General features: G+C 40.7%; 5 protein-coding genes across 5 annotated transcripts; 2 read left to right on the top strand and 3 right to left on the bottom strand.

Moving 5' to 3' along the window:
• Nucleotides 1-2,839: 2,839 nt before the first annotated feature.
• BDB00DRAFT_918610 (uncharacterized protein) lies at nucleotides 2,840-4,071 on the top strand (the record flags this gene model as incomplete). Its single annotated transcript, XM_053128728.1, has 4 exons — nucleotides 2,840-3,029; nucleotides 3,166-3,381; nucleotides 3,468-3,802; nucleotides 3,934-4,071. The coding sequence occupies 4 exons, from the start codon at nucleotides 2,840-2,842 to the stop codon at nucleotides 4,069-4,071; spliced, it is 879 nt and encodes a 292-aa protein (XP_052976140.1).
• Nucleotides 4,072-5,170: 1,099 nt separating this feature from the next.
• BDB00DRAFT_840428 (alkaline-phosphatase-like protein) lies at nucleotides 5,171-8,019 on the bottom strand. The gene is made up of 12 exons (XM_053124768.1): nucleotides 7,711-8,019; nucleotides 7,553-7,643; nucleotides 7,411-7,490; nucleotides 7,327-7,340; nucleotides 7,087-7,254; nucleotides 6,878-6,997; nucleotides 6,581-6,806; nucleotides 6,432-6,494; nucleotides 6,119-6,352; nucleotides 5,963-6,036; nucleotides 5,653-5,888; nucleotides 5,171-5,590 (listed from the first exon to the last, which is right to left on the bottom strand). The coding sequence occupies exons 1-12, from the start codon at nucleotides 7,986-7,988 to the stop codon at nucleotides 5,234-5,236; spliced, it is 1,941 nt and encodes a 646-aa protein (XP_052976139.1). The 5' UTR covers nucleotides 7,989-8,019; the 3' UTR covers nucleotides 5,171-5,233.
• A 695-nt stretch (nucleotides 8,020-8,714) lies between these two features.
• On the bottom strand, nucleotides 8,715-9,303 carry BDB00DRAFT_840427 (uncharacterized protein). Its single transcript, XM_053124767.1, has 3 exons — nucleotides 9,136-9,303; nucleotides 9,023-9,067; nucleotides 8,715-8,923 (listed from the first exon to the last, which is right to left on the bottom strand). The coding sequence occupies exons 1-3, from the start codon at nucleotides 9,193-9,195 to the stop codon at nucleotides 8,810-8,812; spliced, it is 219 nt and encodes a 72-aa protein (XP_052976138.1). The 5' UTR covers nucleotides 9,196-9,303; the 3' UTR covers nucleotides 8,715-8,809.
• A 3,747-nt stretch (nucleotides 9,304-13,050) lies between these two features.
• BDB00DRAFT_961670 (uncharacterized protein) lies at nucleotides 13,051-13,935 on the top strand. Its single transcript, XM_053129731.1, has one exon. The coding sequence runs from the start codon at nucleotides 13,385-13,387 to the stop codon at nucleotides 13,904-13,906; it is 522 nt and encodes a 173-aa protein (XP_052976137.1). The 5' UTR covers nucleotides 13,051-13,384; the 3' UTR covers nucleotides 13,907-13,935.
• Nucleotides 13,936-14,815, bottom strand: BDB00DRAFT_840424 (calcineurin subunit B). Its single transcript, XM_053124766.1, has 3 exons — nucleotides 14,740-14,815; nucleotides 14,425-14,661; nucleotides 13,936-14,365 (listed from the first exon to the last, which is right to left on the bottom strand). The coding sequence occupies exons 1-3, from the start codon at nucleotides 14,786-14,788 to the stop codon at nucleotides 14,130-14,132; spliced, it is 522 nt and encodes a 173-aa protein (XP_052976136.1). The 5' UTR covers nucleotides 14,789-14,815; the 3' UTR covers nucleotides 13,936-14,129.
• Nucleotides 14,816-16,225: the final 1,410 nt, after the last annotated feature.

Below are 16,225 nucleotides of genomic sequence, written 5' to 3'. Positions count from 1 at the left end.
CATGAATATCTTGATATAAGGAAGGGCATATGCTCTTAAACTTGAGATAATGCTCGGATATCTAGAATACTATCAAAGGATACTGACAGTGAAAACCTTCCAACAGCCAAGTAACCTCCATCTTCAAGGTACAACTGGATACACCTGTGGATGGGTACAATTCGTGGCACCACCTTCTTTAGACCAGCAAACTACCCATTTATGTGTATAGATACGTTTTGTTGATAAGCTTAGGTTCATTCCGCGTGCATGCTATCTTCCACCGCGTTTAGAATCATGTAGCCCAACCCATTATGTAAATGATGTGCAGAACGCGGACCCTTGCGAATAACGTACACAGACTCCCCAGTTGTCACGGAAATACGGAAATCATAAAGAGATATAGTGACGGGCATGTATAAGCCATCAAATGGCTATGGCTGTGATAGCGATTATAACCAGCAGAACTTTAATATGTTATTTATATCTGATCTAGAACACTGTCTAAGATTTTATGGAACCAATTGACCTTCCGTGTGGCCGGTCTTATGTATTTTGTAATGGAGAATCGATAGTACGGGTACATGCAGCTTAAATCGGCATTTCGTTCTGTTAGATAAGCGAGAATCACCAGACCCAAACCCCTATTTGGTCCATGCAAAGGGCTTCTTATAGCCGATGTTCCTCATCTGTACCAACTCTGATTCGGGCTTCCTTTTTGGAACGGCGACAAGTAATAATATGATGGAGGGTCCGTCAGGAAACCAAGCACCTCATAAATGCAGGAGCTCCTGCAACATTGCCTATTGAAAAAAATGCATTACTTTGAATACTTCTCAAGAGAGAGAGTTGAACGAAAAATGAAGTCTGTTCGTCAGCTTAATCCAAACGAAAGAAATACGGATACGTTTTGTGACAAAGACCCGACCTTTTTTTTTCGGCTTTCAACAGATGAAGATGTCTTTCTATGATAAGCTCTATATTCAGTTGTGAACTTAGTGAGCGCCAATTCACAGCAGAAATGGAAAATTCTCGAAAGGTCTACATAGCATTCTAATTACTACTATAAGTAGATGACTACTTTAGCTTAGATAATCTACTGGCAATGGCAAGGTAGGCATAGGGTGTGCGATAAGGAAGTAGAGCATAAAATGTTAGCATTTTTCTAGTTCGTATTGCCCTGTCGGTCATTCAACACCGAGTGCTTGATGCATCGCTTTATACGTTTATAAAATCTCATGCCACATAAGCCTAAGGGATTCATGTATTCAGAAAAAAAGATCAGTATAACGAAGTAATGATAGTGCTAGTAGAAGACTCAAGCGTTAGCCGAAACGTTGGTCTAAGCTGGGATGCTGCGCAATTTCGCAGTATAATACATTACTCTCTTCTTCTTAATTCGAATCAATTTATTAATGCATATACAATTACCAAGATGTACGAATAAGTAGATTAAGAAATCGGTCTGATGTAAGGCGAGGCGATGTTGCGAACGTTTTTATCGAGGGCGAAGTAAAATTCTATTATCGACTATTTGGAGAGCTACAGTGGGCATTGACGAATTCCATGACTAGTATGTAACCATTGGCATTTAATGCAACAATTAAATACAATATCGTTAAATACTTCCTTCGCAGACATTCACTGGTCGGGCAGTCTATTTTAAAACTCGCAATCCATCCATTGGCAAGGGAAAACTTAGTATGATGACGGATCGTCATGAAACTTGATAAACAAAAGATATTATATACTGCACGACATCGAGGATCAGTTAGAAAATTGGCAGTAAAAGAGGAGCTCAACAGGATTTGTCTTCAGCATACTGCGGGCTTAGATTAACAATAATACAACACACAATTGAAGATATCTTAAAACGAAGACGATAGATAATTAAGGTATAAAGCGGCGCCATTTAGTAAATAAAAGAGATGCATAACTCTTTAGGATAATAGCTTTTTCAAGTTTGCTCAGTCTGGCCTCACACCTACGTACCTCATCCTTTCTCATTATTCTGATCGAGCCAGTGTTCTTGATTAGCACGACTTACTCGAACTTTTGAATGTAAGTATTATTAATAATCCAAGATTTAAAAGTGACGTTTGGTCACGTTAATTGCTAGTATAAAATCAAAATACAGTATACATGTAATTTTGTAATTAAAGAAAACACTGTTGGCGATGATTAAGGAGAGCTGTCACTAAACAAATTGTTGACATCTGCAGGATCTTGCTAATCCTCTGGAAATATGCAAAAGGGCATAAGAAGGCGCACGTAAGAGAGGAGGGGGTGAAGCAGTAAAGCATGTGACGCCCGATGACTGATAAAAAAATATGAAGAAAGCGACATTTCAAAAAGATGTTCACCCCTCTCATTTAACTTTTTCATTCTCTTCTCCCTTTCTTTCTTCTTGATTTTTCTTCCCAATTTTTTTAGATGTCAAACACTTTTCCAAGTCATAGATCCATATCAGTGCGAACAACCGTCATATTTATTCTTTTAGCGGCAAGTATCCCTCAGCAACATGTAATCTGTGTACATGCCGCTGGTGATCATGAACCTATTGCTGCCTCTTCACCAGAGTTTTGGGGACAAATCGCAGCCATTATCGCTCTTGTCGTTTGCAGCGGTATCGTCGCAGGTAAGCGGTGACTATAGCAAGCAAACATAACCATTGAGAATTTCACAATTAAAGAGTCTACTGAAATTAAATATTATCGCTCCTTCTTTCCCAATATCGATCGTTTATATTAGGACTGACACTCGGTTTGGTAAAGAGATGAATAGTTGCGAAGTGCACAATAGTGCCTAGAAAATAACTAACGTATTTTGAGCTGTTGTTTTTGGTTTACCCTTATACTAGATGTCGCAGGATACGACTAATTTGGCAATCCTTTCTGCAGCCGGTACTACAAAGCAACAGAAGCATGCTGCACGGATTATGCCGATCCGAAAAAATGGTCATTTGTTGTTGACAGCATTGCTACTGACCAACACTGTGTTAAACGAAACGCTTCCTATTCTTTGTGATGGCTTATTTGGCAAAGGCATGTGTGCATGTATTATGTTATTACGAAAAACCGGGGATTAAGGCTGACAATAGCGGTGCTTTTGGGACAAGGTATACAGCACCAAAATGTACTTATTATGATATGTTTCTTCTTTGTTCATATGTTACGGGTCTGATAGGTTATGTCGCCGTAATCATCTCTACTGTACTTATTGTCCTTTTCTCGGAGATTCTGCCGCAGGCCATTTGCTCTCGCCATGGTCTCGCCATAGGCGCATTCTTTGCTGTTCCTGTACGAATACTTATTGGATTCTGGTACATACTTGCTTGGCCTATTGCAAAGCTTTTGGATATTGTACTAGGCAAAAATAGTGGCGTTATATATGGTGTTGCGGGTATGTCGAAAACCGAGAGGGATATATTTACATCCTTGTACGATTGAAGGATATGTGCTTAAACAGACATCATACATTTTCAAAAGAGCTCCGAGAACTGATCAACCTTCATGGTGGATCACCGCCTTCTTCACCGTGTAATGATCAACATGTTAGTGGTCCCTTACACAACAGCACAGTACAGGTGCTTCGCAACACGTTGGATTTGTCTTTATTCTCAGCAGGCGAACTTGTGAATCCAGCTCGACAGCCATTTATGCTTCATATTGACACACAGTTGGACAATGAAATCATGAATAGCATCCTGCAAAGCGAATGCACTGCTATTCCTGTGTACAGACATAGAAAGACAAGTGATGGTGTTGATGATGACATTAACGGTGAAGCCCACCGAATCATCCTCGGTGTTCTGAAAACCAAGGTCTAACGTATTCTCAGATAGTTGAGATTTCAACGAGGGGAGGGGAGCGAGAGAAAAACACCATCTTTTGTTTTTAATCAATTATTGTTGCTATTAACATCATCGATCGCTTTTTCTGTTATGCAACATAGTATCTTTCGGTATTGGATCCAGCGGATAAGACACCATTAAGGAAGATTACTCTCGAACCTGTTCTGCAAGTACCTTCATCGACACCGGCCATCAAACTTTTGCAAATGCTTGAAAGTGATACCAGTATGTCTGTGTAATTAGAAGTGATTCTTTAATAATTACACAGCTTGTTAATCTATTTTATCCCGCTATATATAATTTCTAGACCGAATGGCTGAGGTGTTTATGCCTGTTGGCCCAGCAGTAGCGGATTCGGACGCTGCTCCTATATCATGCGCTTGTTCATCGAGGGAGCATAACATCAACGATGCGCGGTCCGATCATTGTAGCGAGATATTAAGCTCAGAAAAGAGCTGTACGTCATGCTGCATCACCCGCAAGGTTCGGCACCATGAACGGTCTGCCACAAACGACAACAAAGGAGTCGATAAGCAGGACGGACAGCAACAAAATGAAAAGGAGACGATCGCAAATGGAGTAATTGATCATCATCATCCACATATGGTGCCAAACATGCGTGATGATGCATCGTACTTAACGTCTTGTTCGTCTCAACGAGATTTTGCTTATCCTTCCTTTGTGCAGGATGCAATTATAATTGGCATGGTTACTTTAGAGGAGATTCTGGTAAAATTAGTCGGTGCACTCTGTGAAGATGCAGCCCTGTTGACGAATGTATTAATACACGCGGAGGCGGATAGCAGTGATGATGACAAGATCGGGGCTAACAAGGATCAGCAGCACCTCAGTCAGCATCATGAGACAACACAAAAGTATACAATGGTGCACAAAATTACGTTAAACAATAAGGACTGGAGGAGCCGATCAGCAGCCAAGAACAAAAAAACTGAAGCAAATAGCTGTCATAGCAACAATAGCAGTACAACAGAGTCTACAATTATTTCAAAAACCAATTCCCTCAGTAGATTATAGTACTAAGACGTGTTACGATGTTCTATTTTTCTTTTGTTAAACCCAATCCGTAAATATATAATAGTTTAACGTATCTATACACTTACTACTGTTGCAATCCATCATATTGTATCCGATATAACCACGACAAAGCAATCTTTCAAAGTCTTGGTCGGTCTTATGTATCCAGACGTCCATAGTTTTATAGTATCACCAATTCACCACTACTCAGGCGTGGGGCAAGTTTCTAACTCATATCAGCGCTATATATGCATTCTCATATGAAATGCTTAAAGGCAAAGTTTTACTGTATATACTATATTTATTTGAAGTTATGTACGTATTATTTACTTATTAAATATTATCATTTACTATCTTACAATCCTGCTAATTTCCAAATCTATTGTAAAATCCATATTTGACCCAGTCGATTTCTCGCTTAACTAACTCTTCAGGCACGGGATGAGCATTCTTCTCTAGCTCTTCATTTGTAGGAATGGTATGACCAACGGAATCGTCAGATCGTGGAACCAGGTTAAATAACCGGGTAACTTCCTTGTCGGGAACTTCGTCGTAACGTGCTTGACAACCCTTAGCGTCTACATACAGTTGTCGCTTTGCGAGTGCGGCACCAGATTCGTCCAATGGGGCAGTATCAAATGGATGCTGCTCATTTGCGACTGAGTAATATGCAAGGCAGTTGGTGAAACTGAACTTTGCGATGCTTTCATAATGGGCGTCGTACTATCAACCAGCATTAAAATTACTTTTTGCAAATGTGTATCATATAATGTTTCGTCCACTACCTTTTCATCTAAAGCATCCTGCAATGTTTGTACATGGGTGTTATTCGAATGGATTACAGGCCATGGGTTACGGCAAGTGTGAGCTCGACATGCTTTGAGAACAGAGAGCAAAGCATCAAGACGATTGACAAGCTTGGTATTAACATTATTCGACTTGTAAAGGTTGTTGGTCTCGTAGGGATCTTGCTTCATATCATAGAGCTCCCTTTCTCCGGTGCACCATACGGCATATTTGTCTGCATATCAAATGTTAGAGTAGCTGCGGGTTTTAGGTGATTTTCATATAGCACTGGTCCCTTCTTATGCTTACAGTTATATCTATCTGAAATTACGCGCAGAGTCTTGTATGTATTCCAACCATCCATGGTAGTAGGACCCGTATTCCTTTTATGACATAAGCAATGAGTATCATAGGCACAAATAGGATCAAGTACAGAGTCTGAGAAGAGTCATTATGATTACTTACTCAATAATTAACTTGTCCATCCAAAATTCGACTGCGAAAGTTTCGGGTGTTACAGGCTTAGGGTGCTTTCGTAATCTGGGAATCCAAGGGATAACGCCACCATCAACCCAGGATGGTACATGCTCGTCACCTTTGGCCAGTGCCATGAATGTAGGGGCGAGATCATGATGTGCACTTACAATATCGCTGACATGGCCTTTGCGAACGCCTGGGCCTCGAACAACGAGAGGGACGCTATCGTGTAGAACATAAAGAGTTTAGATCGGAAGCTTAAAAAATGAAAGATGAGTGCAAAACCAGAAAGAACCCATACTTGATGTCTTCTTCGATATCGGTGGCTTTTCCAGGAATAGCTCGGTGCTGGCCCAGATGGAAGCTGTGTGAATAGTGTTCAGTTTATGAATCAGTGCTCCTTACCTTTTAATAGTATTAAAAACATTTAAAAGTTGTAAAAAAGCTTACCCGTTATCCGAGCTGAAGATAATATAAGTGTTATCGAGCTTGCGTTGACGCTTCAGTTCCTCGATCAGACTAGGGATCATTTCATCTACGGCTTGAAGAGATTGAAGGCGTTTGCGATGTGTTTCGTCAAGAGTCTCTACCTCGGTCTCGTTGAGGTATGCAAAATCTTTCCAATAAGATGCGGTTTTTGTCTGATTCACTGGGTTAAAATTCGGATTACGAGGGACTAAAAAAGATTATAGCTACAATTAGTAACTCGGAAAGGATGGTACGTAATAGATGTAGCGAGAACCATACTTTTAACATCTTGGAACAAATGGGCGTGTCTGGCGGCTGGCATAGGAGGGGCTGTTCGAGTGTTATCGAGGCCGTCGCCGCCTTCCTTGATGAACTGGCCGTGAGGCGCGATGGGTGCCACTAAAAAAGTGCACGCACATCAGTGTGAGTAAGCGATATGAACAAGTAGCGATGATACTTTAATAAACTAAGTTTTTTAAACCACTTACACCACAAAAAGAATGGCTTGTCAGCATTTCGCTGCTTTTTGAGTGTATTCAAAGCCTTGGCATGGATAACATCTGTCTGGTACGTGTTGTTGTAGTATACGGGGGCAGCTCCATCTTTAGAGAAAACAGCCGTATTAAACACATAGGTGTAGGGGTCAACCAATTGATCTGTATAAAAACCATATTAATACGACAAATCCAGTGTTCCTCGTTCTTGGCAAAACAAAGAAAAGATCCAACCTTGATAATCGAAACTAAAATGGCACACGACGATTTGTTAGAATCATCTTGGTAGTTTGTTAATCAGTTCTCTAGCCATCTTACCCAGCAGGAATCGGCTTATTGTAGTTGTTGACGTTGTACTTGTTCATAAGTTTTCCGATGTAGTGAGTCGAGTATCCGGCCTGAGTTTAGATGTACACTCGTTAGTGTTTAATACAAAGATGTTTCTACCACAATATTTAACCTTTTGCATCCAAATTGGCAAGTAATCTTCTCCGAGCTTGAGCTCGGCATACCGATCGTAGCCCCCATAAGGCACAGCGATATCAGTTATACTAGAAAAAGAGATAAATCATTTAACTGTCATGTTTACTTTTTTGAAAATGAGTACGCGACACTTACTTCGTATTGTGGGCATATTGGCCACGTAATAAGCTAACACGGCTGGGGCAGCACAAGGCGGAGGTCGCGTAATGGTTTCGGTAAAGAGTTCCCTGTTCGACCAGATATTGCTGAACGTTTGGCATATAATCTAGCGAGTCCATTCTTGCGTCTTGATCATCGGTGAAGATAAAAATGATGTTGGGTTTGTCATTGCGGCCTGCAGAAGCAGGTGAAGCCAAAGTAGCAAAAAGCCATAGTGTCGTTGCCCACAGCAATGTAGCCGATAATTTCGCCATCGCTGTCGTCAAGGTTAGGAAAAGGCTAGAAATCCGACTCACTCAGCGACTGATATTTATAGCCGTTAATTGACTAGCATGTCCGAAATGAGCTTGAAAAAAGATCGGAATAGTTCCAGTAAAGTTTAAGTTTGAGAAACTAAGAAGAAGACTGATATTCGCATTTAATATCGTCACGAAATCAGATCCACAGATTCGGACAAAATACAGTACCATCCAACCAAGGAGCAAAATAATTTTAGTGCCTTTTGCTTAATTAAACCGATCAATCATCCGCTCGCTACACATTATATATGTATATACCAGTGATATTAATTGATATTATTCAGTTCAGTTCCATATAATTTATTTAATCAAACCTCAACCACCGAGACTTTTGTACAACGCGCTGTGTTACTCTTTCCCCGCATTTCGCGTAGAGTTTCGGTCGCAACTACCCGGATTCCCACAGAGACTAAGCACATTTCGTTAGATACTTGATCCGTTTGCTCCGAGAATTACACAGTGACCCACTCGGATAATGTTCCACGAGATTCCCATCCACCCTTTTCCGAACAACAGCAGTATTCTCGGTTAGTTACATCCGATATTTGCGTGCGTCATATGTATTCCGCGAATTCACTCAGTATTAAAGACACGGGGCTTGCTCAACGGAAGAAAACAGTTTCTGCTTCCGGGTCTCTAAGATCACAGTAGTAAAAATGTACGAGCAGACACGGATTATATGGGGTATGTGCGTATGCATATCAAATTTTATTGCCGACAAAGGTGTGTACGCTTGTGGTTCCGGGCGTAGGATGATGTAATGAGCGAAGAAGGGGCTATTTGGAGCCAGTGTATGACTTTTTGGTCTGTAGGTATATTTGTGAAGAAAACCAGTACGACGAAAACATTTGGCTAACAACTGCAAGATCGCTATTTTCCTTGTTCACTTCCTGTATTGAAAGACTGTTAGCCTTTGTTTTTCGTTTTTTTTACAGCTCCAAGAAAGAAATGTAGAGTACACTGAAATTAAAATCTAGACTTCTTGTTACCTCTAATCTTTCATTGAGATTCTCAACGGCTTCACTAAGTCTAGCCTACAATGGATATATCAGATTATGCGATTCGTTAAAAAAACGCTGATAAATGAGAAGGTAAACCATACAACGTTGTCGATTATTCGTCCGAGGATTGCATTATGTGTTTGTTCATACGGGTTCTCCATTGCGAAAAGGCGAATAATAAGTAGTTTTTTTCTGCATTTGAAATATTGTTTGATCTGTGCTATTTCGAAACTGCGCAATAGCAGGTATACGCATCCAACTAGCTACCCTTTAATAATATCCAAGCTCCATGCGGCATACACAAAATAGTTGCTGGTATAGCGTTGTCGAATTTCAGTGCAATAATCTTACTTAAAATTTGATAGCAAGTGAACGTATCATTTTCATGAGTGGCTGAACAATCCGATGGGATTGAACGTCTGACACGCTTTAAGTACGTGGCCCTCCGTTGTTCATGGTTCACGATAAAGGCTCGATTATAAACATATCTGCGTACAATGGCTGCTGGCGGGATCGATAGGTTTTAGTCACGCGCTGGTTTTTCTTCCAGCACTTGAAACGCTCACTTTAAAATCTATGATCATGCCAATCGAACGATAGCGTTTACAGATGGATGGTTTCGAGGTATATGTAGGTTCACTCAGCAAAATATAATCGTTCAGGCAGGGCGCTACACACGGATCAACGATGATATCCGAAAACTCTTCATGTGTACTGTGATGAGTATGAATTGTGCGTAGCATACAAGTGCTTTTCTTTGGATATTACTGGCGCGGTTCTGATGTATTATCATGTCGTTCTTTCTCACGGAAAAATACATCCGGGAAATATGTTTCTCACGGCCTAGTGTTTAGTCTGTAACAAAGATTCATCCCTCTTTCTGAATCATCAATTATACTATGTGAAGTACATACATCCAATAAAATACAGCTTGCCACTTTGTCAAGAAAGAGATGCAGTTGTATCATTTGCTAACGAGTTGTTTGGGTATAAGAAACAATTAAGCATTTTGTCAATTCGCTGAGCTTTTTCTTAATGTTGAAAAATCAACCTTAAGTGTATCCAATTGTCTTGTTTGCGCTTTGTCAAAAAAATATCATGTAGCCAAGCTCAAGTGTAGCGCAAATAACCCAGTGTCACATAGTGATCTCTTTCATAGTAGTACAATGCATGTTAATCTTGTAGTACTTAGCCGCTCAGAGATGTCTCGAACAAGTCAGTCGAAAAGGAATACTCCAAACGCTCTAGCTTTCAGACACTACATTCCGCACAGCAGTTACCCAAAAGAGAATTATCAACTTATTGAAGAGGTACGCGAATCGTAACTTATGACCGACGCAAGATATATCACACCGAGTAATAAATAAACTAGATGGCTATGTCACTATTGAAGTAACATACAGCCCCATTGGGAGGAAGTGCTTTAAAAAGCACCAAATGCAAGATTCAGAAACGGCTATATATGATACAATCATTCTAAATAAATTAACGATTTTTATTCACCATTTACACGACCAGATCCAGTAACAACCACAATCCATCAGATCTTCTTAATCACCCAATTCCTCATCCAGACAACCAACGCCGGCTCACATCATAACCCACCACTTTAGGCACAGTGTATCTTATCTATTTGTGAAATACTTAATAGCCAGTACCGAAGAGCAGTGTGATGCCTTTGAATCAACTTTCAAATCATTGAACCAGGAAGAAAAATTTGAAACAGAGCAAGACATCTATGTTTAAGGTCTTCTACTCGAGCATCCAAAACGTACACGTTTGAGCAGTATCATAAATATCACTCTCTTCCTGACGCCGGTTTTTTGTGTTCTTTTTATGACGTAGTGACTGACAGTATCTTAATACATCTTTGCTAAGGCTCCCCACTCGTCCAGACGAATGCTGGAAGAAGGCTCTCACTTTAACTCAGCTCAGAATGATCGAAAACGAACATATCGGTCGTTACGGAAAAAAACGCGACTTGATCATTTGCATAAAATGATGTGCATTGATCGTTCGTTTGACAATTAAGATGTCTTTTTCTGCATGTACGTGCATTTAGCTATTACCAGATAGGCCTCCTTAAAGTGATTTGTCAGTAAAAGCCTATCATTCTTTTACTTTAACAGGGGTGATCAGTATGTATTCGAAAGGTTTTTAAATGGATAGCGCTCTATATCGAGTTTATTTTGCATAATGAACCCCACCGTAAAAATTCAGCGCACTGTAGCTTTTTACAGCCTCTTATAATTGCTATCTATCAGAGCAATCATGAACGCCAGATAGTTGGGTACTTCTAACATGAGTAATTAACTGCAAGATAGCCAAGCTATGCATGATAGATAATAGTACAGTAATAGCAAGAGTTTATCTCAATTGACTAGAGATCCATGTATGTTCTGATAAATACTATTCCTTATCCTTGTAGTAGTATATATAGACCTTTAAGAGAGCAGAAAGTACTGGCAGTAGCAAGAGGTGTGTACTGTGATACTGTCATTGAGTATGTTTATATTACATTCAATAAATAGGTTGCCATTAACACTAAATATCCGTTTCAAACATGCAAAGGGTACATAAGATGGTGTTTTAGTATATAATCGTCGGCCAGTCCGAGCGCCAGTCTTAAGGCTCGTGCGAAAATATATATGAAATGAGGAAGAGGCAAACAACACCCAACCAAACAGCGCAAAAGAATACAGGCGAAGGTAAGGAATAGGGACAAAAGGAATGAAGAGGACAAAACAGTCATATCCGGAGACCGACAGGAGCCGAATACACATCAAAACAGAGTGCGAGGAAGCGTGGCCCCCTCGTCAATACAAGAGCCATTCCTGGCAAAGTGATAAACGAGTTTCACAGGCAAAAAATGTGCTTTAATTTTTCCGGTGGATGTGCTGAATCAGGTAGCCATCTGGCCTGCAAGACATGTCTGGGCTTAATAACAGTAATTCTGAATAAAAAAGCAACAACCCATAAAAATACCCAAGAGTACTTATGGCTTTCTACGTACACTGCTTACAGGGTACGTCATCCTCACTATGCGGTAATACAAAATGGGTTTAGTCGTTGATTAGAAATTGTCGTCGTGCCAGGTGCACTTACCTGAGTGAAGGCGCCGCCGGGCAACGCAGGACTCAACCAGAGCCCTGCTCCTTACTAGTGGGCTATGCAACCGATTATAATAACGAAGAAATTCATCAGAACTGATAAATTCTCACACGAATGACAACTTCTCACACAGCTTCACAGCATAAAAGCACAACTCACATGACGCTACCCTGTGCAGGTCAGTGACCGAGAGAAAGAGAAAGAGAGAGAGACAGAGACAGATACAGAGAGAGAAAGAGAGAGACAGAGCGAGAGACAAGACTACAAAGAAAAAGGCGAAAAGAACGTTAAACCATTGGTTGCAAATAAAGAATCACCAATCGTGACGATCAAACAGCAACTGCACTGACAGAATGTTAATGAATGCATACGTACAAAAAGCCAAAAAAAGGCAAAGAATGCGGGGCAAGCGCGAAGAAAAGCAGGAAGAAAAGCCAACGTCTCGATGAGTCGTGCAGTATGCTACTTTTTTCACTAGTGTCGTCAGCAGCATGTTTCATCAATGACCACTGGGTAACTAGAGAATGGACTCCTTTTTATCGCACACAAAGGGATCCCTTTATCTTTAACGCTGCTTCTTTTGACAGAGCATACTACTACTTAGTCTACCATCCAAACATTCTATCAGTGATCAAACAAAACGTAAGTGATTATTCGTGTATCAGTTATGCGCAAATTCATTACGCATTCTAAAATGGCATTGCATAAAAGTAATGTCCTTGCACCTGTAACCCCTGCAATTGTTGTCGTAGATATTATGCATTTTGGTTCTTTCAACTAGAGACACTACTATGGCATATTACTCGATCAAGTTAAAATTTCAGCAATGTCATGCACCAGTATTTTGAAGTGTTACACGTAAAAGCTAATTCAAAGCTGCATTGGCTGTTTTAAGGATTCTTATACAGCCTTCTGATTGGCCAAAATGTAAGCCCAGGTTCGCTGTAGCCATCCTACTCCGCGGCATCGTATATCAACCTTTGAAATCAATTTGCTGTAAAGCAGCGATCGGATTAAAAGCCACTACCCCACACAATCCAAAACCGTCGGATATTCTGGTAGACCTGATTCTTCCTCTTTTTCCGGTTATCGTGCGAGTTTTGGACATACCATATTCGCATCCGGATCTCTCCTTGGACGCTCCAATTCCTTGTCAAACACTACTGTAGCGAGGGACATTCCAAAGAAGGCGCCTTGCCTGCTTGACCGTCATCACTATCTATTGTTGTACAATCCGCCATGACTAGTCAATCCGACCGCAAACGACGATTATCTTTAGAGATTGATCCACAGCAGCAAAAACAGCAAGTCAGCAAGAAAAGTCGCCGTTGTGATCAAAATGGACTTTTAAGCGAACTCACTGGTGTTTTGGACGAAATCCGATCCACACCAGCTTGTGGTGAGATCCCAGCCGAATCGCTCGAGACACTCAAGACGCTCATGTTGCAGATCGAACACTTATCTTCGGACGTATCGAACTTGGAAGCGCGCAACATGAAAAACGAAAGCGAGCGACAACTCGAGTCGTGGTTTGACGATTTGCTTGAACAATGCGAAGCCGACGGTGGCCTAGATCTGGATCATGCGTTAGCAGAAGGAGAAGACGGTGCAAGTGATGATGAGGAGGAAGCACTCGCTTTGGCGCTTGCCCTTATGGATGAAGAGGACGACGAGGAAGAACAAGAAGTTGCTACTTCACAGCAGCATGTGAGCGACACGGGTAGCGATACGACTGCGCAAGAGATCGATGTTGTAGCTTAGCATGGCACTATTCAAATTAAAAAACAACTACGGATCTTTATTTGCCACTTTGGATAGACATACATTTCTTGTTTGCGTACATCACAGAGTGAAACAGCTTGAAATGGGAAAGGGAAAGAAAAGAAAACTTAATGTCAATGTACATATATATATGTATATGAGCGCCAACAGAGAGAGAAAAACCAAGCAGAACAACAACAGCCAATCTATACAACCACATCGTTTAAAAGTTTTCCAGTGTCATTTGCCTTGCAACATCCGTGTTCTCCACCATGACCAAAAACTCATCGAACCCGATTCGGCCATCCATGTCCTTATCTGCCTCCATGATCGTCTTGTCCACGATCTGCTGCAGCTGGGCATCCTTCAAGTTGTTTCCGACCATCATCTTGAGCACCAGAAACAGCTCTCCGTTCGAAATGTAGCCATCGCGATCCATATCATAAACCTTGAATGCGACTAAGTATAAAATCAGTTTTTTCCCTCTTTTCAAGTCTAGAACAAAGAAGCACACATACATTCCAGTTTTTCACGTTTGTTTCCCCGTGCGCTAAAGGTGCTCAGTCCTTTAATAAACTCAAAAAAATCGACATCACCACCTCCGTCTTCGTCAAAAATGGCAATCATTCGAGATGCCAACGGATTGTTTGCAATCTGTGGAATGGACAAAAATTCGTCCTTGTCAATCGATCCAGACCGATCCTTGTCAAGCTTCATGAAACGTTTATACAATCGTTGAATCTCCTCCGCCGAGACTATAGCGACAGTAAAGAGGAGGGCTTGTAAGCGCTTCTTTCATATACGCGAGCATAGAGAGGAGGGCGATGACTTACAGTTCGACGAGTTGACCATGTCTTCGAGATGTGAGCCTGTTTGTCCCATGTTGTTCTAGGTTGTTTTCTACCGCGTTGAAACCAGCAGAGTTCATCCATCCTGCTGCCTCTTGTTTTTCGCCTTCAGCAACTCCGACGTCCGTCCCGCGCGCATTTGATTCATTACCTATGCGAGAGGTGTATGGATTATATTATGCCGACAGGTTGAGCATTAGCAGGGACATCCTTCGGTTGATTGATGATTGTCATGATTTATTGAGTACCTAGTAACAACAAGATTTCTATTAGCTATTGACATGGTGCTGGCACATGAGTCGAGATCATTATGTATATTTTGATCCAGCAGTAAGGGTATTAGTTGAGCACAGCCAATGCAAGCAGCAAACTACTGTACTTACTTAAGCATATCAGTTTTTGCAATACGATATCTTGCAGTATAATCGTATAGGAGCTGTACACTATCACAATCAAAAGAGAAACATGCGTCATATTTAACTTCACCTTCTTGATCCTGGCCGGCTGCTTGGAGCTCTTCTCCTTTAGTCACTGTACTGATATTCTGAAGCTTTCGATGAATCTCCCAGTACCACTTCCGCAACAGGAGGTAGCACTAGTACAGCTACGATCATTGCTGTGTGTCTCTAAACATTATCGAGTAACAATAATTGATGTTTATTTTGCACGCAAATCGTATACTTACTCTTATATCGAATCACCAAATAATGCAGTGCTCATTCATCGACCCAACTCTAAATACACTTATAATGTGACTCAAACTTTCTCAGGTATGGTGTCATCCTATTCAATGCTGGCCTAATGTCCATTTCCTTTCTTGACCTTAATCTTGACTACTGTATTAAAACATGTCCGAGAATGCAGCATAGCTTCACACAGAACAAAGCCTTGTTTCTGTGATACATGTAGAGCAATACTGTTCATTCAAGTACTCAAAAGATCAAAATGGTATATCTGTATACTCAATCAATGCTGTTTTTGTAACACAGCATAAATACATCCTTGTACAAAAGCAGAATACCATATCATACAATATGATATATACGACTTTGGCAACTGAACAAATAGAGCAAATCATTTTAGATATAAGCTACTGGTAGCGAGTCAACAATACTATTGTTACGCCGTCAAAAATGATTTTACACTGCTTCATAATCAGGGCTAAAGTACTTCTTTTACGCTGAAAGCAAATATACATATCGATTAAGCTCATAAAAGAAAGGCTGGGAGAACTAAGTTTTCTTCAATTGCATTAGCATTGCATAGTCCATCGATTGATATCATATGGTGCATGTAAGTAAGCTTCTATCATATCTTCTGGTGCTCATAGCTAATATGTCACCCATCTTCTAGTCAAAAATATATCCCAAGGCATCCAAATAAAAGCGACAAGTAAAGGGCTCACTCCTCCTGTCTGCGACGTATCTAATATCTCTTCCCTTTTTAAAGGAGACCCACATTACAACAACAT

Source organism: Zychaea mexicana (assembly GCF_025766255.1).
Source record: "Zychaea mexicana strain RSA 1403 chromosome Unknown BDB00scaffold_79, whole genome shotgun sequence".
In the NCBI taxonomy this organism is placed as follows: Eukaryota; Fungi; Mucoromycota; class Mucoromycetes; order Mucorales; family Lichtheimiaceae; genus Zychaea; species Zychaea mexicana.
The sequence above is the reverse complement of the archived record's forward strand: the minus strand, read 5'-3'. Positions and strand labels throughout refer to the sequence as shown.

What these genes read in the sequence shown, in the direction of transcription:
- BDB00DRAFT_840428 (XM_053124768.1), bottom strand. Translation starts at nt 7,988, where the DNA reads ATGGCGAAATTATCGGCTACATTGCTGTGGGCAACGACACTATGGCTT. An exon ending in TTTGTTCCAAGATGTTAAAA is followed by an intron (nt 6,807 to 6,877) that starts GTATGGTTCTCG and finishes AATCTTTTTTAG; the next exon opens with TCCCTCGTAATCCGAATTTT. An exon ending in GATATCGAAGAAGACATCAA is followed by an intron (nt 6,353 to 6,431) that starts GTATGGGTTCTT and finishes TCTACACGATAG; the next exon opens with CGTCCCTCTCGTTGTTCGAG.
- BDB00DRAFT_840427 (XM_053124767.1), bottom strand. Translation starts at nt 9,195, where the DNA reads ATGGAGAACCCGTATGAACAAACACATAATGCAATCCTCGGACGAATA. An exon ending in GACGAATAATCGACAACGTT is followed by an intron (nt 9,068 to 9,135) that starts GTATGGTTTACC and finishes TATCCATTGTAG; the next exon opens with GCTAGACTTAGTGAAGCCGT. An exon ending in ATCTCAATGAAAGATTAGAG is followed by an intron (nt 8,924 to 9,022) that starts GTAACAAGAAGT and finishes CTTTCAATACAG; the next exon opens with GAAGTGAACAAGGAAAATAG.
- BDB00DRAFT_961670 (XM_053129731.1), top strand. Translation starts at nt 13,385, where the DNA reads ATGACTAGTCAATCCGACCGCAAACGACGATTATCTTTAGAGATTGAT.
- BDB00DRAFT_840424 (XM_053124766.1), bottom strand. Translation starts at nt 14,788, where the DNA reads ATGGGACAAACAGGCTCACATCTCGAAGACATGGTCAACTCGTCGAAC. An exon ending in CATGGTCAACTCGTCGAACT is followed by an intron (nt 14,662 to 14,739) that starts GTAAGTCATCGC and finishes CTGTCGCTATAG; the next exon opens with TCTCGGCGGAGGAGATTCAA. An exon ending in CAAACGTGAAAAACTGGAAT is followed by an intron (nt 14,366 to 14,424) that starts GTATGTGTGCTT and finishes TTTTATACTTAG; the next exon opens with TCGCATTCAAGGTTTATGAT.